Below are 25714 nucleotides of genomic sequence, written 5' to 3'. Positions count from 1 at the left end.
GTTTATGTGGCTGAAAAGCTACTTATCTAACTAGACTGTGCAATTTTGAATCAAATGAAGTACAGAATTTATCTGATGTTCCCCAAGGATCCCACCTGCAGCCATTGCTTTTTAACATCTTCATCAATGATATTGGAACTTGTTTCATGAATAGCTACTATCTGAAATTTGTGAATGACCTTAAGGTCTACCGTAGAGTCTCAAATTAGGATGATTGCCTCAAATTTCAGCTTGACTTAAATAGGCTTGCTGGTTGGTTGGTGCACCTCTATTAATATAGTCTTGAATAGTCAAAGTCAAAAATAGCTTTTTTGTTTCGTAACATCATCTGTTGTTAACAAAGCATTATGTAAAACCTCGAAGATAGTTGAAACTCGTCTAGAGAATAAAATGCTTTAGCAAGCAAAAGTTTCTTTATATTTTTCCTAAAACGTTTTTCACAATTTATTAGCCTTATATAAAGGGGTAGGTGGTTAAAAAGCCTTCTGCCCCCGTACACAAAAGAGGACTTAATCTGCTCACTTTTTGGGATAGGCAGAGGTAAAGAGAAGGTTGTTCGGAGATTGTAACCCGAGGAGGGGGGGCCAAGCTGATGGCGATACTTTTTGTGGATAAGACAAACAGTCTCAGGCAATGTCAGGACAGAGTGTTTTAAAAATAATGGCCAACGGGGACTACGAAAGGGAGCTGCACACTTGTAGCGTATGGCTCTTTTTTGCAAAATAAATAGAGAGCTGAACAAATACTGAGAGCACACACCCCAAAACACAATACCGTATCTCGGATGAGACTCAATAAGAGCATGGTAAGCAATTTTGGCCACATCAAGTCCCAGAGAATGTGTTATTACTCTAATAGCATAACAATTGGATGATAATTTCCCTGATAAAGAGGAGATATGATTTTCAAATTTTAATTGCTTATGAATCGTCTGGCCCAAAAATTTGCCTGTTTCAGAAGGACTTATTGTTTCATTTTGCAAAGTGACAGTTCCAAGGTTACATTTAAAAATTAAAATATTAGATTCACACCATGACTTTACTAAAATTAAATCTTCATTAACGATATTCCTTAATCTCTTGGTGTCAGTGTCATGCCAGAGTAATGTTGTATCATCCGCAAAGAATTTGTCCCTAATTGGAATTTGAGAGACATCATTGACATATAGCAGGAACAATATTGGTCCAAGAACAGAACTCTGGGGTACACCAGGCTTGTGTTCTTCCAGATAGGTAAGAATGAAACCAGTCAAGAGCAACTTCTCTGAATCCATAGGTTTCTAGCTTCTGCAGCAGTATTCTGACTCACACAGTCAAACGCCTTAGATAAGTCACAGAACACCGCCGCCGCACTCTCCCCTGCGTTCAACCCCACGTACAGACTCTCCAAAAAATTGAAAATAGCATCAGATGTACCCAGTTTCGTCCCGAATCCAAATTGCTGACGGTTAAGACCATTATGCCGTTTCAGAAATTCCATCATCCTTGTTGTTACCGATCTTTCTACAAGCTTGCCGAGAGTGGGAAGCAGGGCTATGGGTCATCATAGTTTCCACCCTTAAATAATGGTATAATCAAGGCATCCTTGGGTAAATGTGGAAAGGACCCACTTGAAAGTGAAATATTTAACACCTCAGCCAAAGAATCAAGAAGGGTTGGTAGCGGTAGTGCTGTTAGGACCTTTAGTGACAGCCCATCCCATCCAAAGGAGTTCTTATTTTTCATTGAGGAGAGAGCTTCCATTATTTCACTAGAATCTGTTGGTCTAAAGAAAAATGTTTCAGGCACCTTAATGTTGTGTAAGTATGAGCGCGGATCTCTAACAGATGGGGGCAATAATGTTGATAGACCCGAAGCAACACCCTGGAAAACATGTAAATATGTATCCCCAGTAAATGTCATTGCATAGTTTTCTCTCGAGACACAGGCCAGCTTAATCATATTTATACTATTAATGGCACTCCTCTGGGAGTGTAAAAGACATTGGTATAACTTTGGACTCCCAGTTAAATTTTTCTCTTTAAGTCACAGCAACTGTATTAGAGGCCATGCAAATGCTGGGTTTTCTTAAGAGGTGCACTAGAAATTTCCAGCTTCTCTATTGACTGTGCACTAGTTCATCCTCACCTAGAGTATGATTCATGTATTTGGTCATTTTATTATAACAACCACATTCAGATGATTGAAAAGGTTCAGCACAAATTCTCAAAAGAAATGTTCCACTTGCTATTATCTAACACAAGTTTGAGTCTGAACTTAATATCCATACTCTTCAAACACATCGTAGTCTGTCAGTCTTCTATGACATTCTCCATTCTGGATCTTGTGACATACTCAGTAAAATTGGTCTACATGTTCCTTATAGGCAGACCCGTCAGACAGCCTCATTCCATATTTTATCCCACTGAACATGGAAATAATTCCTTTGTTACCAGGACAGGCAAACTTGCTTACCTGTACTCGGATCAGCATCAGGATTATTTTACTAATAGAATAGAATTTTTAAGAACTTTTAATAGAATTTTTATTTATTTATTTATTTATTTATTTAATATATCAACGGGCTTTGGCCCAATATTACAAAAAAATATAAGAATAATAATTGGATGATTAAACTAACCTAACCCAACATACAATTAAAGCTTAGAATATAAAGATTACCTATAACTTGGAACAATCAGTTCAGAGAAAAAAAAAAAAAAAAAGACAATACTTATAGTTAACACAAACAATTACTATCACAATTCACAACACCTTATAGTTCTAGTTTAAGACAGCATTATCAATTAATAAGATTTAATTTCTTAATGAACCCTGTGCGCCTCTCAAAGCAATCAATTACATCAGAATACTGATTAGCCAGCCTAACAGTCCTTGCCAGAAAAGAATTGTGACCATAATTTGTGCGGTGTGTTTGGCTGTAAAAAGAAGTAACTTGCCTTGTTGACCTAGGTGGAACATAAAGACCTATTTTATTAAGAAGTGCAGGACAAAAGCTTTGAGAGTGAAGGATGTTGTAAAATACTTTCAAATCTTTATGTCTACGATGAGTTTCAAGACTTCTCAAATTCAATGAGGCTTCCATTTGCTGATAGTCCAACTCATCCTGATAATTTATAGGTACTCCATTTTGCTTAAAGGCAATATATCTTAAGAATTTATGTTGTACACTTTCAATCTTATGAATATGATTATTATAGTATGGAGACCAAACACAGAAACTGAATTCTAGATGAGGATGCACAAGTGCACAATAGAGCAAACAAATAGATGAAATATTATAAAAGTCCCTTGAGCACCTCTTGATAAATCCAAGCATCTGCAGAGACTTGGTAACTGCCCCCGAAATGTGCGGAATATAACTTAAAGAGCTATCCAGTGTCACACCTAAATCCTTAATATGAGAGACAGATTTCAATATGGTGTTACCAACAAAATAGGAGTGGTTTACGGGGTCTCTATTTCTTTTAAAGGACATTGAGTAACACTTTCCAGCATTTAGATCCATACCATTTGTTGTACACCAATGAACAAACCCATCTAAATCCGATTGGAGTCTGAAACAGTCCTCCAGAGATGAGACTCTAAGGAAGAATTTTAAATCATCTGCAAAAAGAAAAAAGAAGCTGTACTGAAAGCATGTTGATATATCATTAATGTAGAGGTTAAATAACAAAGGCCCTAAGTGGGATCCTTGTGGGACACCAGACAGCACCAAAATCTCCCGAGACTCAAAGCCCAGAACTCTAACGAGCTGCGTTCGACCCACCAGGTAGGACTCAAGCCATTTCAGCAGTGGATCCCCAATCCCTGATCTTTTCAACTTAAAGATCAAAAGCCTGTGATTAACCCTGTCGAAAGCCCTGGAGAAGTCGGTATACAAAGAGTGCACTTGATACCCCCTCTCCAAGGACTCAGACAGAAAATCAGTAAAGGATAGAATATTCAGTTCCGTAGAACGTCCTGCAATAAAACCAAATTGTTCATCTAATAATTGGCCCTGAAGAAAAGATGTAAGGACAACACAAACAAACTTCTCAAACAATTTAGGAATTGTACTAAGAATACTGATTGGTCTATAATTCTGAACCTGCGAGCTGTCTCCAGCTTTAGGGATAGGTGTGATAAAACTGGTCTTCCAGTAGTCTGGAAAAATACTGGAAGTTAAAGACAAGTTGAAAATAATAAATAGAGGTCTCGCCAATAAAAAACTACACTGCCTTAGAAAAACCGGTGGTAAACCATCAGGTCCAGGACCCTTAGTCACATCCAGTCTGGACAGTTCAGTGTAGATATCTGAAATTGATATTTTAAGACTAGAGAGTTGAAAATGGTTAGAAGTCAAATCTTGAGGAATAATGCACTGTTTGTCAGTGTACATTTCTGAAAAATATTCTGCAAATAAGTTCACAATGCCCTCACCTGAAGAGCAGGTAGTACCACTCACACTGTAAGAAATCACACTGGGAATTGCAGAGCTGCCCTTTCTGGAGCACACAAACTTCCAAAAGTTTCTCAAGCTGCTATACAGGGAAAGCTCTGTAGCATAAATATAATCATCATAACACTGTCTTTTTAAGGATTTACATCTAGCCCTAATATTACAAAACTTAACATAATCAGAGTTCAATTTTGTGTTCATATATTGCTTATGCAATTTTTTCTTTTCAACAATCATAGTTTTAAGTTCTGTTGAAAACCAAATCGGAAATTTTTTAGTTGAATATTTTTTCAAAGGAAATAAAGATCAATGCACAAATAAATAAATAATTTATTCTGTGATGTGAAAATATTTAATTCCCTATGATTTCTGTGCAATGTATAGTGTAATGGCTAATGTAGGTTTTTCTTCTCTTCTAACATGTTTTATATTATTGTAAATTAGGCAATCGCCTGTTGGAAGAGAAATAAATAAACTTGAGCTGAATTTGCTCAATATCATTGATCAATTGGGTACCGAATTTGAAACTTATACTCTAATCTTCAGAGAGTTTCAAAATGTAAAAAGTTGGCAGAATCAGAAACTATTTGTGCCATACATGTTTGGTGAAAACAGTCCTCTCACACAATACATGATTTAATCTGTCTCACTAAAAAAACACATACTGCCAGATGTTCAGTCCGGATTTAGGGCTTGTCATAGCACAGCAATAGCACTTAACAGGGTTACTAGTTGCTTATCTAAAAACATGGGTGAATCAAAGGTACTTTTAGATTATAGGGATATATATAAGGCATTTGATGTTATTAACCATGCTGATTGCTAAGCTGCACTTTTTTGGTTTTTTTCATCAAACTTGTGGCTGCTTCTTATCATATTTAAAGTATAGAAGGAAGGTTGTGGACCTCGATGGGACTAGGTCTGACATCCAATATCTTCCTCAGGGGTCCATTCTTGGTCCTGTACTTTTTGCCCTTTTTATTGCTGACTAACCATCTCAGATTCATCAATGCTCATCACATCTATATGCTGACAACACTCAGCTTTTATGTTCATTTTATCCTGAAGATTCTTGGGAGGGACTTGCTGGTGTCAATGTTGATATGGACAATTTCTCTGACTGGTCTTCTGGGCGCATGTTTCAATTCCGCCGTCGATCACGGCACCATAGTAAAAATAAGGTGTTCTGATTGGTTGCCTGAGCGAGTGTCGAGATCGTGGTCGAAACTAATTGTAGTTAAGTAAGTGCTGAGATGGTGGTTAGAATTAACATACCTATCAACAGTGTACTTTGTGTTTTGTGCAGTGTGTTTTTAATGTTAAGTTAGTTATAATAAACAATTATTATTATGGAAAAGTTCCTGCCTACCTCGTTTCGTAACTTATGCGTTGATGATGATGATATGATGTATTTTTTTTAGAATGGTTTATCTGTGGCATCATACAAATTATAAGAAAATATATGCAGAAATGCATATTAAAATTAAGTTAACAACCAAAGATACTATGAAAAAAGATGCTCATGTTAAGGTAGGTAAATTTTATTCAAAGATTTCAAAGTCAATTGACACGATATACTAGTTGGTCCTCTATTTAAAAATGTCCCTGCGATAGTAATGAACAATGGCATGACCATATAGAGGAAAATCAACAGCAAATGCAACATATAAACTTTTTCAGGTAACCTTCATTATAATCCAATTTTTCTTATTTTTAAGGATGGATTGCCAGGTCTAATAGAATTTAAGCACGCACATAACCACTATGACACTTCGGAATCGTATTTAAGACCAGTAAAAAACATAAAAGAAATATTTGAAACATATTTTGACAATGGTCTTGGAGTAAAAGAAGCAATTAGCTTGCATGAGTCTAAATTAGAGTTAGAAGAAGGTGAAAATTCAATATCTATTGCTTGTTCCTCATTGAATCCCCCAAAACATACAGTTTATAATTGGTACAATCAGTGGAGAGCTTCTAATTTAGGCCCAAGAACAGGACCCAGGATAATCTTACAAAAACTTACTTCTTTTGTAAAGTGGGCTAATATGAATGATCTCTCTTTAAATATAAATAAGTGCTACTCAATTGGATTCTCTAGACTTAAAAATAAAATGAATAATATATACACTATTGATGACATAGTACTTAGTTCTGTTGACTCAATAAAGGATTTAGGAGTAGTCTTTGATGCTCAGCTCACATTTGGGGAACACTGTGATCTTGCGGAGGGGAAGGCCTCTCAGATGTTAGGTTTTGTTTTACGAACTTGTCGTGCAATGTCTATATCTACTTTGAAGATACTTTATTGTTCATTAGTTAGAAGTCATTTAGAGTATGCCTCGATCATTCGGTCTCCTTTTTATAATTGTCACAAAATGCAACTTGAAAGAATCCAAAAGAGGTTTACCGGGTACTGTTCCTACAAGTTGAATATGCAGGATAACCTACTTGACATGGAGGCAATATTGGGACTTCCATCGTTGGAATCTAGAAGGATTCAAAGTGACCTCAGCTTTATGTATAAGGTTATTCATGGGCTTATTGATTGCCCTGCTCTCATCAACAGCTTTAATTTAAAGGTCCCTGCATGCACCCTAAGGAGACATGAATTGTTTGCTTTACCAATCTGTCACTCCAACTATTCTTTACATTCTCCAATCTGTCATAGCCTTGCCTATTTAAACTCTTACTCTGAACTTGATCCGTTTGCAAGCTCACTCTCTGGATTTATTGGTCAACTAGGTCAAATATTTTAATTTATTGTGTTTATTCTGTGTATATGTTTTGAAGACTGTCTAATTATGTTGGTGATAGTACTTTTATTATGTTAATTATACATCTTTTATTTTATTTAATATTGTAACCAAATCTTTTGTAAAATGGGGTTTCCCGTATATTGATTGAATAAGTAAATAAAAATAAATTGAAGTAAGTGGTAGTTTTAGTCGTTGATTAATTAAATTAATATTAATTTTAATTTCAGATTCTTCGTAAAAAGAGTAATAGTTATAAAGAGCAAGGTATAATAGTGGAAATTCAGGAGGAACCATTAGCAATTGTAATAATTACTCCTATAATGCAAAGGGCCCGCAAATTGCCATTTGCTAAACATATTGCTTTTATGGACAGCACATCTTCTTGACTCTGAAAGCCACACAGTGACGTTTATTTTAATGTCTTGTCAGATAGGAGCAGTGCCTCTAGCTGTCATTATAACAAAAGGTCAACGCACCGAGGATTATGTAGCTGGTTGCAGTTTACTGAAACAGCATTTAATTGTCAAAAATATCCCAAAATATTTATTAATAATTACAGTGAGTCAGAGAGACAAGCTGTTGCCTTGGTTTGGTACAAATGTTGTACAAACTCTTTAGGGATATCTTAACAGCATCATCAGAGTTTAGTGCATTTAAATCCTATTGCCTTTGTATAGGAGAAAGTAATGACATTCCGGAAATTTCTGCAGTAGTTTTGCGTTATCCATTAAAGTGGATAATATATATTTCCAATTATTGGAAAAGACGGGAAGATTGGTTGCTTGCATTCAGAAATTTTTTGCAGCATGGTCATCACACTAACAATTTTAGTTAAGTCAATGTTTTTTAAAGACATTGTGTTGTTAAGAAACAAAGCTTATAATGCAGTTTCCTTGGTTGAATTTGTTTGCACAGGTATGGAGAAATTTTACAAAAGAAGGCTTCGTGATTATTCCAACAATCGACAAGTAAAAACAGCTCTTCTTTTGCAACATCAATTACTTAAATCCTCCTATTTAAAAAAAGAAGACATAGTTAAGTTGAATGCAAATTCTTACAAAGTACCAAGCAAAAGTAACCCAGAAATCATGTACGATGTTCAGGTTACACTGGGATTTTGCTCTTGCGAAATGGGAAAATTTTGCAAACACCAAGCAGGCGTTTATGAACATTTTCAAGAAAATTTTCTTAATTCACCGGCTTTAACTGCTCAGTCAAAATATCTAATGACCAAACTTGCCTTTGGCGAAGAAAATGTTATGCTAGTCTCATTCTATGAGCTCCAGAAATTGCATCAACATCTACTTCCAAATCTCAACCATCTCAAATTACACCCCCTAATGAAAGAAGCATAGATATTGATCCACCGAATTTAAGTACAATGGCAAACAACTTAGAAGAAGATAAGAAGGATTCTTGAAAAAAATTTACAGAATTTTTAAACTTACTACAGGCTCACCATAATACATATGGCAGTTGTCCAAAAATAATAAATGTTTGCAAAAAATTTTGACTCGTTCTGCTTGGGATTCTTACTTAGCTACTGCTGGTAGTTATCTTCCTAGAAAACATACACCTAGAGCCGCAATTAGAGTACAACCTACAACAATAAGTCGAAGGATGACCATTCTATTGGATTCTATCCAAGGAACAAAACATTTTGCAGGTGGCGGTCCTTCAAAAGGTTCATCACTGAAAAGAAAAAAACCCACAAGACCTCGAAATTTGCAGCTTAATGTTGAAAATAATGTGCCAAATACAACAGGACACTGACTTGTATTTATTTTTGATTTTTATTGATTTTTACATTTCAGTTTTTGTTTTCAAAATGGCAATTTTCTATTCTTTACCTATAATATGGTAATAAAATCTTGCTAACAATTACATATTGCATGGTTTTTTATTTAAGTGATGATGTGCAGTTATTATGGGTGTCTTGTTAAACTAATTTTGCTTTTCTCTAAAGTGCTATTAATAAAATAGTAGTAATTTCACATTGCAGGCTACATATTTCATTGAAGCATTGTTTCTATGCAAAAAAAGTACTTTAGGTTCCGCCATTGATCTCAGCACTCGGCAGTTATTTCCGACCACGATCTAGGCACTCCCTCAGGTAACCAATTATGGAGCTTTATTTTTACTATGGTTTGTTGCTTAATGCCAAAAAAAATGTACACCCGATTATTGGGTCTGAGACCATCAGGGCTAAACTCATTAGGTTCAATTTTAGAACCATTCATATAAAAGAAGTGATTATCCCTTCTGTTGAATATGCTAGAAATCTGGGCTTTGTAATGGATGTTGCAATGAATTTTTGGCATAATATTTTGAAGAAGCTGCTCTCTGTTTACTTGAAGAAGCTTGAAGAGCCTTTATTCTTTTAAAAATGTTCGTCCTGACCACATTAAATACCTCTTGGTGCAATCCTTTATCCTTCCACACCTAGACTACTGTAACTCGGTTCACTACAGCTACCTCACAGAAGAGTATAAAACTAAAATGCAATTGGCTCAAAATATGTATATTATGTGTTTTGCTCATGAAGGTTGTAAGTTTAACCGCATCACTCCATTATGTGTCAATAATAAACTACATCTTATCTTACAGAATACTTGACTGCATGGGACACTTTACATAACCTCAACCTTAGAAATGTGGCCAATTTTGATATCCCCTTTTATCGCACAACAAAATTTGAAAACTGTTTTGCCTACAGTGCGGTGGAGTTTCTCAATTCAAATTATTTGCTCGCTCTGCTCATTATTCATCAATACGCCGAGTTTTTACAATAGATGATAACTTTTTTTTCTCTTCTCAGTAGGTACTCTACGTCTGGGTTGTGTAAGTAGGCTTACCTTGTCTATATATTTACTTATATTTAACTGTTTGCTTCTTATTATTGTTTTTTTAACAGTACCGTAATTGTTTATATCGTCGACTTACTGCCAAAACCAGATAAGTAACATTTTGTGTTAAATGTGCCCTTACTCTGTTTTACCTATACAGTTTTGAGCAAAATGAATGATTGCCAAAACAAGCCTACATCCTTTATTAGCTTTCCATTGTCCAACACTTATCTGGTTTATGCAGTAAATTTATATACAAATTTTAGTTAGGAAAATGCACTAAACGCAAAAATGGTAAAAAATGTACTTATCTTGTCTTGGCAGTAAACCGACGATATATGCTATATTAATGCACAATAAACTTGATTTTGACTTTGAAAAAGAGGTTACTACTCATGCCTCTCTGAAGCACTTGCGACTAAGTTTAACAGAACCAAGATGTAATAAAGATCGACCCTCCCTTTTTTTTTTAAATATGCCAAAAACTGTTAAAAATAAAACATATTTCGAGGCACTAAAAATAACCACTAAAAAGGTCACATTAATGTTTGTTTTTTTTTCTGAGATTCAGGAGTACCTATCTGGTGCGAGACACTTACCTCCAGTAATTCTTTGGTAATAGCCACTTTTTCCAAATGCGAAATAATCTGGACGACTTCTGGCAAGTTGATGACCTAAAAATTACCCACAAGAAAAAACGGGTTATCGTTTGCAACGTGCGTGAACGGCGCTGCGCCCCCCCTTCTATAGTACCAGGCCGCGTGACTCATATTTATGGAATATTTCCGAGGGTTAATAATAATACAAATACGTGGTAAAGTGGAAGCACTGCTATGTCTTCTTATGTAAAACGAGTCGCCTGACGTTGCGAAATAATGGAGACCTTATATTAAATACCAATTTAGGCTATAAACTATATGAGGGTTACATTGAGAAGAGAAAAAGGTACTCGTAGGGGGGCGAAGGCACGTCACGGGGGCACACGCACACCACAGGACAACCCGACGTCCGAAGTGAAGTTTTCCTGTCTGTGTGTATGTGCGAGCGAGCGAGGTGGAGGTCGCGTGAAAAAAGAACCCGTAAAATCTCGTTAAGGACGTCGTTTTCTTACATTGTAATTGCTATCCAGTGCTCTCAGTAACCTCTGCGTCAGTTCCGTAACGTTATTCTGCATTTAAAGTCGGTTTGTAACGATAAAACCGAATATACTTCGAGAGAACCTTCCGGAGCTCCTCTCGACAGTAATGGCGTACGGACATTGCGTTTTGTTCAGTTTTCTCGTCGCACTGTGAAACGAGGAACATGGTGCACCCGAAACGACTGAGTGGGGGATACGACGAAAACGAATCGGGCGAGGTCGTGCGCCTGCGCCCCGTCCGTCGTTGGCAACTTTATAACGTGAAAATTCCCCAGACGCGGGGGCCATCTTGGAACGACTGATGGACGAGTGGACGGTTTTGTATGGGATTTTTGGGGTTTTTAGCCGATTTTGCTTGTAAACTTCATGCGTTTAAGCATTCGCGTTTTTTAAGGTTTATGTCTGATATGGTAGATGGGTCTTTTGAGTGGGGAGTCGGTTAAAATCGCCTCTTTTATCATCGAGGACCCCTTGGGGTCCGATCAGCTGATCGTCCGGGGAATTTCGGGTCGTTAAGGTGGCCGCCCTGTAAATGGCAAAACGTACAGGCGGGATATTTGAATTGTGGGGGAAGGTTGAGTGAAATGGGACAAGAGATTATTTACTTTTCTTTTTTTATCGAATCAGTTTCAAAGTAAAGAGTGTCCCAAATTCTAGGGTGACCATTGGAATCTCGGAAACCGTAAGAATTACAAGGTCGGCTAAATGGAGGCAAAGCTGCTGGAGCTTAATAAAATGACGTTAAAAAAATTTTAAAATTCCGAATACATTCATTCATAACGATTTTGAAGCTTATAAGCGGGCTCGAAACTTTGCACTTGCTTCTATTCGAAGGGAAAAAAAGGGCTATTTAAGTTTTTTGGAACAACAAAAAAATAGTAAGTTACTCTGGAAAAATCTTAAAAATATGAATGTAAATGTAAGCTCAAAAACTTCTAATAGTGAATTTCCACTTGACTCTGTTAATCCTGATAGTGCAAATGACTACTTTTTGAGTGTATTTAAAAAATCAAATAAATGTGACCAAAAAATACATTTCTATAACACAAATAAACTTAAGAACAACTTGCACTTTCAATTTAATATGATAGATTCCAGTTCAGTGAAAAAAAATATTTATTCCATTAAGTCCAATGCTTCTGGTCATGACAATTTGACACTTTTTATGATAAAGCTTAGCCTTCCTGCTATCCTACCTCATTTGACACATATTGTTAATTCTTGCCTAGAAGCTGGGTATTTTCCAGAGGACTGGAAAAAGTCCATAATTCTTCCTGTTCCTAAGACCAGAAAAGTAACTGCTATGAATGAACTTCGTCCCATAAGCCTGTTGCCTGTCCTATCTAAAATTCTTGAAAGAACTGTTCACACACAAGTATTAAATTACCTAAATCTTAATAATTTGCTCCCAGTTCATCAGTCAGGCTTTAGGTCTGGACATAGTACTACTACTGCTCTTCTGAACTTAACTGACAACATAATAAGGGCATTAGACAAAAATATTGCGGTTGTCCTAGTCTCCCTGGACTACTCTAAAGCTTTTGATCTGATAGACCATGATTTACTGTGTGCTAAACTAAAATATCTGGGCTTTGACGAATGCTCTGTCTCCTTTTTCAGGTGCTACCTGACAGATAGACAACAGCGCGTACAAATTGGTAACAAGTTTTCTTCTGCTGAGACTGTGATATCTGGTGTACCACAAGGATCTATAATTGGACCACTTTTGTTTCTAATATACATTTTTGACATTTTCCAGGTAATCAAAAATTCAGATTCACAGTCATATGCAGATGATAAACAGGTTTTGCATTATTTTGACCCCAATAAACCAGCAGAAGCTGAAGCATCTCTCAATGACGATCTAAAATCCATCAATGATTACTCAAGAGAACATAACTTAAAGATAAATCCTGAAAAAAGAGAGGTACTTCTGTTTTGTTCAGAAAAGCGAAGAAAACTGCTAGAAGGTAGGTTGCACCTGAAACTGGGCGACACAACTTTGGGATTTTCTAAAAATGCGAAGAACTTAGGGCTTATCATTGATACTGATTTAAGGTTCAGAGATCATGTGAATAAGTTACTTCAGGAAAGTTATGTAAAAATGAAAGTTCTCTATGCCAACAGATATATCTTAGACTTTAATATTAGGAAAAAACTCTGTGAATCTCTGGTTTTGCCAATTTTTTATTATTGTAATATAGTGTACTACCCCTGTTTAGATTTAGTGACAAAAAATAGATTGCAAGTTGTGCAAAATAACTGTTGTCGCTTCATATTTGGTCTGAGGAGATATGATCATGTCTCAGCAGTATTTAAACAATTAAATTGGTTAAATATGTCGGGTGTGGTAAAGCATCATTTTGCTACTTTTCTAATGAGGTTGTTAATATCAAATATTCCTGTATATTTGAGGGAAAAGTTAGTATTTCGAACATTTATTCATAACCGTGAACTTCGTTATGGAAATCACTTTACTATGCCACAACATCATTCAGCACTCTTTCAAAGAGGTTTTGCCTATAATGCAGTATCTTTATATAACTCCTTAGATCCCTATTTAAGAGATATTAGTTTAAACGGCTTTAGGTCTCAGTTTAAAACTTATTTGTTAAATTTACAAAATACTTAGTGTCATTATGAATTATGTTTACTTTTCACTTCTTTTTTGATTTAGAATAGGGATGGTTAAGTGTAAGAGTAGCCTAAGGCTAAACTTCGCCATTTGTATTCTTTAACCTTAATCTTATATGTATATACCTATAAAACATTTAAATCTGTGTAATGTATATGCATGATTAATAAAAGACGATTTATTATTATTATTATTATTATTATTATTACATTCGGAGTTATCCGAAAATTGTCAAAATCGTTTTTACCTTCTACCGACTTTATTTAAAGAGACATCGGAAAACTAAAAACAGTTTTTCATTGCCACTTTTTATGTCCTGCAACATAAATTAATCCGACGTTTCGTTTTTTCTTCGATCATTATCAACTTTATTTTTTTTTATGGACGCCATATTGGATTTTCTCCTATCCTTTCCTAACCTAATATTTTGATTTTTTTAAATTTATATAGTGAACCATGACAAAATGACATTAGCCGGTTAAACTTAATAAAATGAAAGGTACATTTTCCTTGAATTGGTTTTAAAAAGAACTATATCAAATACAGAGCATTTTATAGCTTCAGTTTATATAAAATCAATTTAATTGGAAATCCCATTGATATATCTTTCTCTCTTGCACTCATAGAGTTCTGATGGGAAGTACTAGAGGGAGTAATCGGACATGCAAGTGCGATAGCTCATTTTAAAGGCAATTAAAAATACTTCTTGAAAATGAAAAAATCCAATATGGCGCCCATAAGAGAAAATAAAGTTGATGATGATCGAAGAAAAAACGAAACGTCGGATTGTTTTTTTTTTACGTCATGTTGTAGGATATGAAAAGTGGAAATGAAAAACTGTTTTTAGTTTTTCGATGTCTCTTTAAATAAAGTCGGTAGAAGGTAAACACGATTTTGACAAATTTCGTTTTTTTTTTCGTATAACTCCGGAAGTATCCGGAATTTTAAAGTTTTTTAAACGTCATTTTATTAAGCTCCAAATTGCGCAAGTTTACCTCCATTTAACCGATAACTCTTACGGTTTCCGAGATCCCAATGGTCACCCTCGAATTTGGGACACCCTGTACAAGTTGGGTCAAATTTGACCCTCACAATTACTGTTATACCGAGTATTCCATAAATCTTGTCATATTTAGTTAGACTTGTTAATTTTGAATAATCTACTTTCCAAAACGCCATTTGGGTTTACCCAGACAGTACAAGCACTTTACATGCATATGCCCAGAATATCTAATTGACATATTCATATATGCCAGGAATATCTTAATATATCTCCCTGGGCATATTCAGGGGATATCGCAGATCACCACAAAACATATTTATTTATTTATTCAATCAATATACGGGAAACCCCATTTTACAAAAGATTTGGTTACAATATTAAATAAAGTAAAAGATGTATAATTAACATAATAAAAGTACTTTCACGAACATAATTAGACAGTCTTCAAAACATATACACAAGAAATAAACACAATAAGAAAACAATAAATTAAAATATTTGACCCAGTTGACCAATAAATCCAGAGAGTGAGCTTGCAAACGGATCAAGTTCAGGGTGAGAGTTTAAATAGGCAAGACTACGACAGATTGGAGAATGTAAAGAATAGTTGGAGTGACAGATTGGTAAAGCAAACAGTTCATGTCTCCTTAGGGTGCGTGCAGGGACCTTTAAATTAAAGCTGTTGATGAGAGCAGGGCAATCAATAAGCCCATGAATAACCTTATACATAAAGCTGAGGTCACTTTGAATCCTTCTAGATTCCAACGATATTGCCTCCATGTCAAGTAGGTTATCCTGCATATTCAACTTGTAGGAACAGTACCGGGTAAACCTCTTTTGGACTCTTTCAAGTTGCATTTTGTGACAATTATAAAAAGGAGACCAAATGATCGAGGCATACTCTAAATGACTTCTTACTAATGAACAATAAAGTATCTTCAAAGAAGATATAGACATGTCACGGCAAGTTCGTAAAACAAAACCTAACATCTGAGAGGCCTTCCCCTCCACAAGATCACAGTGTTTCCCAAATTTGAGCTGAGTATCAAAGACTACTCCTAAATCCTTCATTGAGTCAACAGAACTAAGTACTATGTCATCAATAGTGTATATATTATTCATTTTATTTTTAAGTCTAGAGAATCCAATTGAGTAGCACTTATTTATATTTAAAGAAAGAGCATTCATATTAATTGTAAGCAGGTTCAGCGAATATAACTTTGATTGGCCTAGACCTCTCACCCTTTTTTTCCAACTCGAGAGACTTTGAAGTCAGTTATTTCAGGCAAGTTAAGAGTGTTTAGGACCTCAAGTATCTGCGCTCTGTCATAATCTATTCTATCTTTGGTCACCTCAGAACGACTTCCATTAATATTAAATACCATAATATTTTTTGAACGGGAGGATCTCTCTTGAATTTCAGAGTACATGTCCACTTGCTGTACTGCAAACAAGTGGTTTAGGGGGGCATTTGTTGTTTCTTGTCTATTTCCACCCTTTCTTCAATCATCGACTCCAGAGCGTCAATTCGATCATTTTTAAGTCTTACATTCTCATTAATTTCCTTCAAAGAGCCTTCCAAACATCGTTTTTGCTTCAATAAGAGGTCAATAATGCTGACCATAATTGTAAGAATGTCCTTATTCGAAGTATTTTGTTTCTTTATAAGGCTATCCATTTGCTCTTTTAGTTTTACCTCACTTTCAAGACTTTCAGTGTCTCCAGAAACGCTTACAGAAGTGATATTATGACCGATGTTAGAGCCCGAGCCAGCAGAAAGACGTTTGTTTACATTTGATTTGCAATTTTTGCACGTCCAGTTTTGAGACCCGTTTTTCTTAAATTTCCCAGCCAATAGATCGTATTCCGCATTTGTTAACAAGGAACAGCCTTTATGAACCCACGATAAACAACTAGAACACTCAATAACTGCATGATTACGATTGAGGCAAACACTTCCGTCATCCTTTACTTCCTGGTTACACAAACAATTTGCTATTAAAAAAGAGGCACTAAAATTTAATATTTCAGCTGAAATACGCTGCACTAATATCAGTTAAAAAGTATGAAAATTTGCTACACTAATTTTAACGGTAGGAGTCCATTTACTATAGGAATGTTCCTTCAATAATAGATATTCCAATGTATTGTTGTTAAAAATCCTCTGTCTTTGGCATTTTATTGATTCTATGTAATTCTGTTCTAGGGATTAACTTTAGTTATAGCCAGTCAAATTAAGCACTTAAAAACACACATTTAGATATCAAACACAACTTATAACACTTTGATAAACTGTGACAAAAACTGATAATAAGAGAGAAACATTAAACGCGCGTTAACAGTTATACATCTTTACATACTCATGTCATACCATGACAGGAATATCTTTTTATTTTCTATAACATATGCATGGCATATCTGTTGAATATATTTTGGGATTGTTTAATTCAAGTCTGCAATATATTTTCCTCTTTTATATTTTATCCAAGGCATATCTAACTATTTATACAGGATGTCAATTTGAACAGTGCCAGTGTGAATATTTCGTAAAATATACAAGTTGTAATAAGGCTGTTTGGAGGTTAAAAAAATTAGAACCGCCATATTTTTGTCAAGATATGAGCCATTTTTAAGCACCTCCCACTCCAACATTTAAATTGAACCACACCCTTTTGTCATAATTTAAATTAAGGGTGTTTTTAAATAGTATCCATCAGAAAAATTTGTCTCATTTACTACCCCAATGACCCTTAATTGAATTGCCAAAGGAGTATAATAATGATATGGTGGATCTCTTGTTTCACCAACCTCTTTAAAACTTATTCCAAGCTGCATTTTTTCAAGTATTTGCTCAAATATTTTCTGAATTAAAAGTTGTCCAACCCATTGACTGTTTCCTTTTTTTTTAATATTTGAAGGCTCAATTTCTTATTCTTTCTTTTTAAAGATAAATTTAGGTCAAGATTCTTTTGCAATTATAATGCAGAGCAAAAATAATTAAATGTTACTTACTGTAAATTGAGAACATTTGTACATAAAGGAATTGAGAAACAAACTACTGCGTGTAACAAATGTCCTCAATTCCTTCTACTGTGATATTGCAAGTAACCTTGCATCCAATCTCTCACAAAAAATAGATCCCAGGAGCTATCTCAGCAATGTGGTAGTATCCGAATCTGTCTTTTTTGCCCCCACAAGTGTAGAAGAGCTTAAACAGATAATGGTTAATATTAAAAATAAGAGTTCATCAGGTTGGGATGGGCTTTCTCTTAAAATATTTTCTGCTTTACCTCTTGTTGCTTTGCAAGTCCTGGCCGAGTCAATTAACTTTTCATTTATGTCTGGAGTTTTCCCAGAGTGCTTAAAAAGAGCAATGATTGTTCCTCTTTACAAGGGTGGCGATCGCGACTGTCCTTCTAACTTTAGACCTATAGCGTTATTGCCTACTTTAGCCAAGATAGTGGAACGGCTCGTTAAGGTGAGGATGGTTTCATTTTTAAATAGGTTTGGCCTATTGAGTCTTCAGCAGTTTGGCTTTCGTGAGTCTGTGAACACAAATGATGCTATCTTTAGCTTTCTAGAGCACCTCTACAACCGACTGAATGTTGGTGAAGTTGCAGCAACGGTATTCTGTGACTTGTCCAAGGCATTTGACTGCGTGAGTCACAGAGTGCTGCTGATGAAACTGGAGCTCTATGGTTTCAGAGGAACTGCCCTAGAGTGGTTTCGTTCCTACTTATCAAATCGTGTCCAGGCTGTCAAATTTAATGGCGGTATCTCTAAGGAACTTAATATAAATGTGGGTGTTCCGCAAGGATCAGTACTTGGTCCTTTACTTTTTCTCATTTATGTGAACGATCTGCCACAACTGCAGGTAACTGGCAAATTTACATTGTTTGCCGATGATACCACCATCCTCTGGCACGACTCTGATGTTTCTCAAATGGAGGCCAATATACGTGCAGATTTGTTAAAAATAAAAGACTGGTGTGATGCAAATTTTTTGACATTTAATGATTCCAAAACAAATATCCTTAATTTTAAATGTAATACAATTGATATATGTTTAAATAATGAAGCCATCACCATGCCACCGTTCAGTAAGTTTTTGGGTCTTTCCATAGACAAGTTCCTTAAATTTGAAGACCATATTGTGAATGTATGTAGAAAAGTCTCATCAGGCTGCTACGCCCTAAGGGTTATTGCCACCAGTCTTAATTTCTGCATCGCCAGATCTGCATACTTCGCGATTATTAAGTCGCACCTTCGATATAGAATTTGCTTTTGGGGTTCATGTTCAAATTCACTTTTTAGTTCAGTGTTTGTACTCCAGAAAAGGGCCATTAGATATCTATGTGGGGCCAAGCCTCGTGACTCATGTCGCCCGCTTTTTGTGAGTCATAATATTTTAACCCTGTGTTGTATCTTTATTTTGGAAACAGTTTGCTTAGTTTTTAGAAAATATAAACAGGAACTCCACTTAGGAAGCCACTATAATACGCGACAAAATTATTTGTTGAGGCTACCCATTCCTCATTTTGAACTTGTCCGTAGCTCTATCATACTTATATGGAGGTAGAGAGCTGTTTAATAAACTTCCACTAGAAATAAGACAACTTAAGACTGAAAAAAGCCTACGTACAAGGACGAAAATATTTCTTGCTACTAAAGCATACTATAGTTTAAGTGAATTTTTTAATGATTAGCATTTAAGTATTTTTCAAAGTTTTATATAGTTTTGTTTTGTTTTAAATTAGTTTCTTGTTTTTATTCCTTTAATGTACACATGTTTATATTGACAATAAAGCATTTTTGAGTTTGAGTTGATTAATAAAACAATTATTTTTAAAAAACACAACTTTAAATAAACATTGATCTTTGAAACCGATAAAAACTATACATTTTATAGGAAAAAAACAAAAACAAATTCTTGCGAATTAAATTATTAAAATAAATATTTTTCAGTTATTTAAACTGTTAATTGTTTAGTCGCTTAAGCAGCTTTACATTACACAGGTAAAAACAATAAATATTTAAGAGAAAAAAAACTAAAAATAAAGAATGTTTAGTCACATTTTTTTGTTATTCTATATTTTTCTCAGAGTTGGCTTTCAAAAGTATCTCTATTTATAAAAAATAAAAAAATATCAATAGGGGTAATTAATTAAATCAGAATATAATATAGTCATAATGAAGGCAGATGACATTTACCGATTATCGGTATTTAAATTTTTCTGAGAGCTCTGATGGTTTAGTTAAATAAATGACAATTATAATGGAGCAGAAGACAACAACTAAAGATATAATAATATACCTAAACAATAATTATTCCTAAAGTGGTATATTAATTGCAAAAATGAAATACATTATATAGTTTATTAAAAAATAGAAGTTTTTTGATTTTAAAACTTATGCGATGAAAATTGAATATTCGCTGCATATCTGTTAAGTATATGCTAGAAATATTACCTCTGCATATACGATATGTATGGCATATTCGTGACATATTGCACAGTAATAAAGACAAGATAGTTTAAAACGTAATAAAAAAAGAATGTTATCATTTACACTGTTGTTTAATTTTAGCCTATTTCCAATGTCTATCGTAGCTTTAAGTATTTTCCAAAGATATAATAAATACACTAATTTCTAACATTCGTCCTCGTTTAACTCATTAAAATAGCGAAAACATCAGGTATTTTTTCGAAGAAACTTACCTCTATAAACCCTAACACAATAATGCACTTTTATATTATGATCTCGTAGTCCTTTCAATTAAATAATCTGTCTACCTGGAAATAAATTACGTTGTAACCGATGTTGACCTCAAACACAACCATTTTTGATAATAAATAAAAACAAACCTCAAGTGAAATCAATGGCTATATATATTACTTTAAAATAAAAGTAAGATTTGTAGCATACACAGTTTGGTAGTTGCTTTCTAAACGCTAAATCTATACAATTAATATTAAAATAGATGATTTTTTAATTACGTTTAAATGCTCGTAATGATGCGGGTCAAATTTAAGAGATAATAATATGAAACCTTTACAGCTTAAGACTAATTTAAAAGTATGTATAACACGTTACTAAGCTACTGATACGGAACGGTCCGTGTTCTCCTAACCACCTCTCTGGAAAATTTTACCATATAGAGAGGGTTAAGAAGACATTGAGGCTCCTTCATACAAAACTTAAGTGTATCATAATAATAATAAGTTCCAAACTTTATATAAAATATAAAACATCATGAGAAACTGATAACATTAAACCAATATAACAGTCTTAGAATAATAAAGCGGCCCAAATCAAATAACAACTACAATGTTACGCCTAACAATTTCACAATAAAATAATCTCTAATTTCGTATATTGCTTAAAAACGGGGGGATTTCAACACATGTTGGATGTTTAATGATTATTATTATATGACAATGACGGGTTTTCAATCAAAGTTACAGATTTCAGATTTGGATTATATGGGAAAAGAACTATTTGAAATTGCTATAAATGAGGTTGTTTATTGTTAAACCTTAAAGCAAGAAAATTACAGCGATTTTAGTAAAGTATGTCCATTGAAAGGGTGGAAATGGCTTAACTTTGACAGGCTGTCATTCGTGACCTGTCAAGGACACAGATTTTAAATTTGGATTTTATGGTAAAAGAAGGATTTAAAAATGCGATAAAAGAAACTTTTTGTTGCTACATCTTAAAGTAACGAAATTATAGGATTTTTAAAAAAGCATGTTTTGCTCATTAAGGGCGTGAAAATGGCTTAACTTTGACAGGCTGTCATTTATGATCTGTCAAAGCCCGTATTTCAAATTTGGATTTTATCGTAATAGAATCATTCAAAATTCTTCTTTTTGTTTCTAAACATTAAAGCAACAAAATGACAGCAATTTTTGAAAAGCACGTTTTGCTCATCAAAAGGGTGAAAAAGGCTCAACTTTGACAGACTGTCATTCGTGACCTGTCAAAGCCACATACTTCAAAATTGCATTTTATTATAAAAAAATGATTCAAAATTACAATAAAAAAAACTTTTTCTTGCTAAACATAAAAGCAAAAAAATGACAGCAATTTTTAAAAAGCATGTTTTGCTCATCAAAAGGGTGAAAAAGGCTCAACTTTGACAGACTGTCATTTGTGACCTGTCAAAGCCACATACTTCAAAATTGCATTTTATTATAAAAAAATGATTCAAAATTACAATAAAAGAAACTTTTTGTTGCTAAACATTAAAGCAAAAAAATTACAGCAATTTTTAAAAAGCATGTTTTGCTCATCAAAAGGGTGAAAATGGCTCAACTTTGACAGACTGTCATTCGTGACCTGTCAAAGCCACATACTTTAAAATTGCATTTTATTATAAAAAAATGATTCAAAATTACAATAAAAGAAACTTTTTGTTGCTAAACATTAAAGCAACAAAATTACAGCAATTTTTGAAAAGCATCTTTTGCTTATTAAAAAGGTAAAAATGGGTCAACTTTGACAGGCTGTCATTCGTGACCTGTCAAAGTCACACACTTCAAAATTGCATTTTATTATAAAAAAATGATTCAAAATTACAATAAAAAAAACTTTTTCTTGCTAAACATTAAACCAACAAAATTACAGCAATTTTTGAAAAGCATGTTTTGCTCATCAAAAGGCTAAAAATGGCTCAACTTTGACAGACTGTCATTCGTGACCTGTCAAAACCACATACTTTAAAATTGCATTTTATTATAAAAAAATGATTCAAAATTACCATAAAAGAAACTTTTTGTTGTTAAACATTAAAGCAACAAAATGACAGCAATTTTTGAAAAGCATGTTTTGCTCTTCAAAAGGGTGAAAAAGGCTCAACTTTGACAGACTGTCATTTGTGACCTGTCAAAGCCACATACTTCAAAATTGCATTTTATTATAAAAAAATTATTCAAAATTACAATAAAAGAAACTTTTTGTTGCTAAACATTAAAGCAACAAAATGACAGCAATTTTTGAAAAACACGTTTTGCTCATCAAAAGGGTGAAAATGGCTCAACTTTGACAGACTGTCATTTGTGACCTGTCAAAGCCACATACTTCAAAATTGCATTTTATTATAAAAAAATGATTCAAAATTACAATAAAAGAAACTTTTTGTTGCTAAACATTAAAGCAAAAAAATTACAGCAATTTTTAAAAAGCATGTTTTGCTCATCAAAAGGGTGAAAATGGCTCAACTTTGACAGACTGTCATTCGTGACCTGTCAAAGCCACATACTTCAAAATTGCATTTTATTATAAAAAAATTATTCAAAATTACAATAAAAGAAACTTTTTGTTGCTAAACATTAAAGCAACAAAATGACAGCAATTTTTGAAAAACACGTTTTGCTCATCAAAAGGGTGAAAATGGCTCAACTTTGACAGACTGTCATTTGTGACCTGTCAAAGCCACATACTTCAAATTTGGATTTTATTATAAAAAAATGATTCAAAATTACCATAAAAAAAACTTTTTGTTGCTAAACATTAAACCAACAAAATGACAGCAATTTTTGAAAAGCACGTTTTGCTCATCAAAAGGGTGAAAAAGGCTCAACTTTGACAGACTGTCATTCGTGACCTGTCAAAGTCACATACTTTAAAATTGCATTTTATTATAAAAAAAATATTCAAAATTACAATAAAAAAACTTTTTGTTGCTAAACATTAAACCAACAAAACTACAGCAATTTTTGAAAAGCATGTTTTGCTCATCAAAAGGGTGAAAGAGGCTCAACTTTGACATACTGTCATTGGTGACCTGTCAAAGCCACATACTTCAAAATTGCATTTTATTATAAAAAAATGATTCAAAATTACAATAAAAGAAACTTTTTGTTGCTAAACATTAAAACAACAAAATGACAGCAATTTTTAAAAAGCATGTTTTGCTCATCAAAAGGGTGAAAATGGCTCAACTTTGACAGACTGTCATTCGTGACCTGTCAAAGCCACATACTTCAAAATTGCATTTTATTATAAAAAAATGATTCAAAATTACAATAAAAGAAACTTTTTGTTGCTAAACATTAAAGCAAAAAAATTACAGCAATTTTTAAAAAGCATGTTTTGCTCATCAAAAGGGTGAAAATGGCTCAACTTTGACAGACTGTCATTCGTGACCTGTCAAAGCCACATACTTCAAAATTGCATTTTATTATAAAAAAATTATTCAAAATTACAATAAAAGAAACTTTTTGTTGCTAAACATTAAAGCAACAAAATGACAGCAATTTTTGAAAAACACGTTTTGCTCATCAAAAGGGTGAAAATGGCTCAACTTTGACAGACTGTCATTCGTGACCTGTCAAAGCCACATACTTCAAAATTGCATTTTATTATAAAAAAATGATTCAAAATTACAATAAAAGAAACTTTTTGTTGCTAAACATTAAAGCAAAAAAATTACAGCAATTTTTAAAAAGCATGTTTTGCTCATCAAAAGGGTGAAAATGGCTCAACTTTGACAGACTGTCATTCGTGACCTGTCAAAGCCACATACTTCAAAATTGCATTTTATTATAAAAAAATTATTCAAAATTACAATAAAAGAAACTTTTTGTTGCTAAACATTAAAGCAACAAAATGACAGCAATTTTTGAAAAACACGTTTTGCTCATCAAAAGGGTGAAAATGGCTCAACTTTGACAGACTGTCATTTGTGACCTGTCAAAGCCACATACTTCAAATTTGGATTTTATTATAAAAAAATGATTCAAAATTACCATAAAAAAAACTTTTTGTTGCTAAACATTAAAGCAAAAAAATTACAGCAATTTTTGAAAGGATGTTTTGCTCATCAAAAGGGTGAAAAAGGCTCAACTTTGACAGACTGTCATTCGTGACCTGTCAAAGCCACATACTTCAAAATTGCATTTTATTATAAAAAAATGATTCAAAATTACAATAAAAGAAACTTTTTGTTGCTAAACATTAAACCAACAAAATTAGAGCAATTTTTGAAAAGCATGTTTTGCTCATCAAAAGGCTGAAAATGACTCAACTTTGACAGACTGTCATTCGTGACCTGTCAAAGCCACATACTTTAAAATTACATTTTATTATAAAAAGATGATTCAAAATTACAATTAAAAAAACTTTTTGTTGCTAAACATTAAACCAACAAAATGACAGCAATTTTTGAAAAGCATGTTTTGCTCATCAAAAGGGTGAAAAAGGCTCAACTTTGACAGACTGTCATTCGTGACCTGTCAAAGTCACACACTTCAAAATTGCATTTTAATACAAAAAAATTATTCAAAATTACAATAAAAAAAACTTTTTGTTGCTAAACATTAAAGCAAAAAAATTACAGCAATTTTTGAAAAGCATGTTTTGCTCATCAAAAGGGTGAAAAAGGCTCAACTTTGACAGACTGTCATTCGTGACCTGTCAAAGTCACACACTTCAAAATTGCATTTTAATATAAAAAAATGATTCAAAATTACAATTAAAAAAACCTTTTGTTGCTAAACATTAAACCAACAAAATTAGAGCAATTTTTGAAAAGCATGTTTTGCTCATCAAAAGGCTGAAAATGGCTCAACTTTGACAGACTGTCATTCGTGACCTGTCAAAGTCACATACTTTAAAATTGCATTTTATTATAAAAAAAAGATTCAAAATTACAATAAAAAAAACTTTTTGTTGCTAAACATTAAAGCAAAAAAATTACAGCAATTTTTAAAAAGCATGTTTTGCTCATCAAAAGGGTGAAAATGGCTCAACTTTGACAGGCTGTCATTCGTGATCTGTCAAAGCCACATACTTCAAAATTGCATTTTATTATAAAAAAATGATTCAAAATTACAATAAAAGAAACTTTTTGTTGCTAAACATTAAAGCAACAAAATTAGAGCAATTTTTGAA

The 25714-nt window shown here is 33.6% G+C and overlaps 2 protein-coding genes across 3 annotated transcripts in view; both read right to left on the bottom strand.

Annotated features, from left to right (window-relative positions):
• LOC126742718 (mediator of RNA polymerase II transcription subunit 26-like) overlaps window positions 1-11344 on the bottom strand; it is a 39358-nt gene extending 28014 nt beyond the window's left edge. The window contains exons 1-2 of one of the 2 annotated variants that reach the window (XM_050449503.1): window positions 11157-11344; window positions 10645-10719 (exon numbers count right to left, since the gene is read on the bottom strand). In XM_050449503.1, the coding sequence (XP_050305460.1) occupies window positions 10645-10719; window positions 11157-11219 (138 nt within the window). In that variant the 5' untranslated portion in view covers window positions 11220-11344. The remainder of the gene's footprint in view (window positions 1-10644; window positions 10720-11156) is intronic. The other variant, XM_050449502.1, reaches the window with a different exon arrangement.
• Window positions 11345-20691: 9347 nt separating this feature from the next.
• The window catches only part of LOC126742858 (mothers against decapentaplegic homolog 3), a 28941-nt gene continuing 23918 nt past the window's right edge, over window positions 20692-25714 (bottom strand). The window contains exons 9-12 of the mRNA XM_050449673.1: window positions 24873-25053; window positions 23607-24691; window positions 22884-23426; window positions 20692-22702 (exon numbers count right to left, since the gene is read on the bottom strand). The gene's annotated coding sequence lies outside the window, so the exon portion shown is untranslated. The remainder of the gene's footprint in view (window positions 22703-22883; window positions 23427-23606; window positions 24692-24872; window positions 25054-25714) is intronic.

This window comes from Anthonomus grandis, chromosome 12 (assembly GCF_022605725.1).
Source record: "Anthonomus grandis grandis chromosome 12, icAntGran1.3, whole genome shotgun sequence".
Lineage (NCBI taxonomy): Eukaryota > Metazoa > Arthropoda > Insecta > Coleoptera > Curculionidae > Anthonomus > Anthonomus grandis.
Note: the sequence above shows the minus strand (reverse complement) of the source record. Positions and strands in the feature narration are given on the sequence as shown.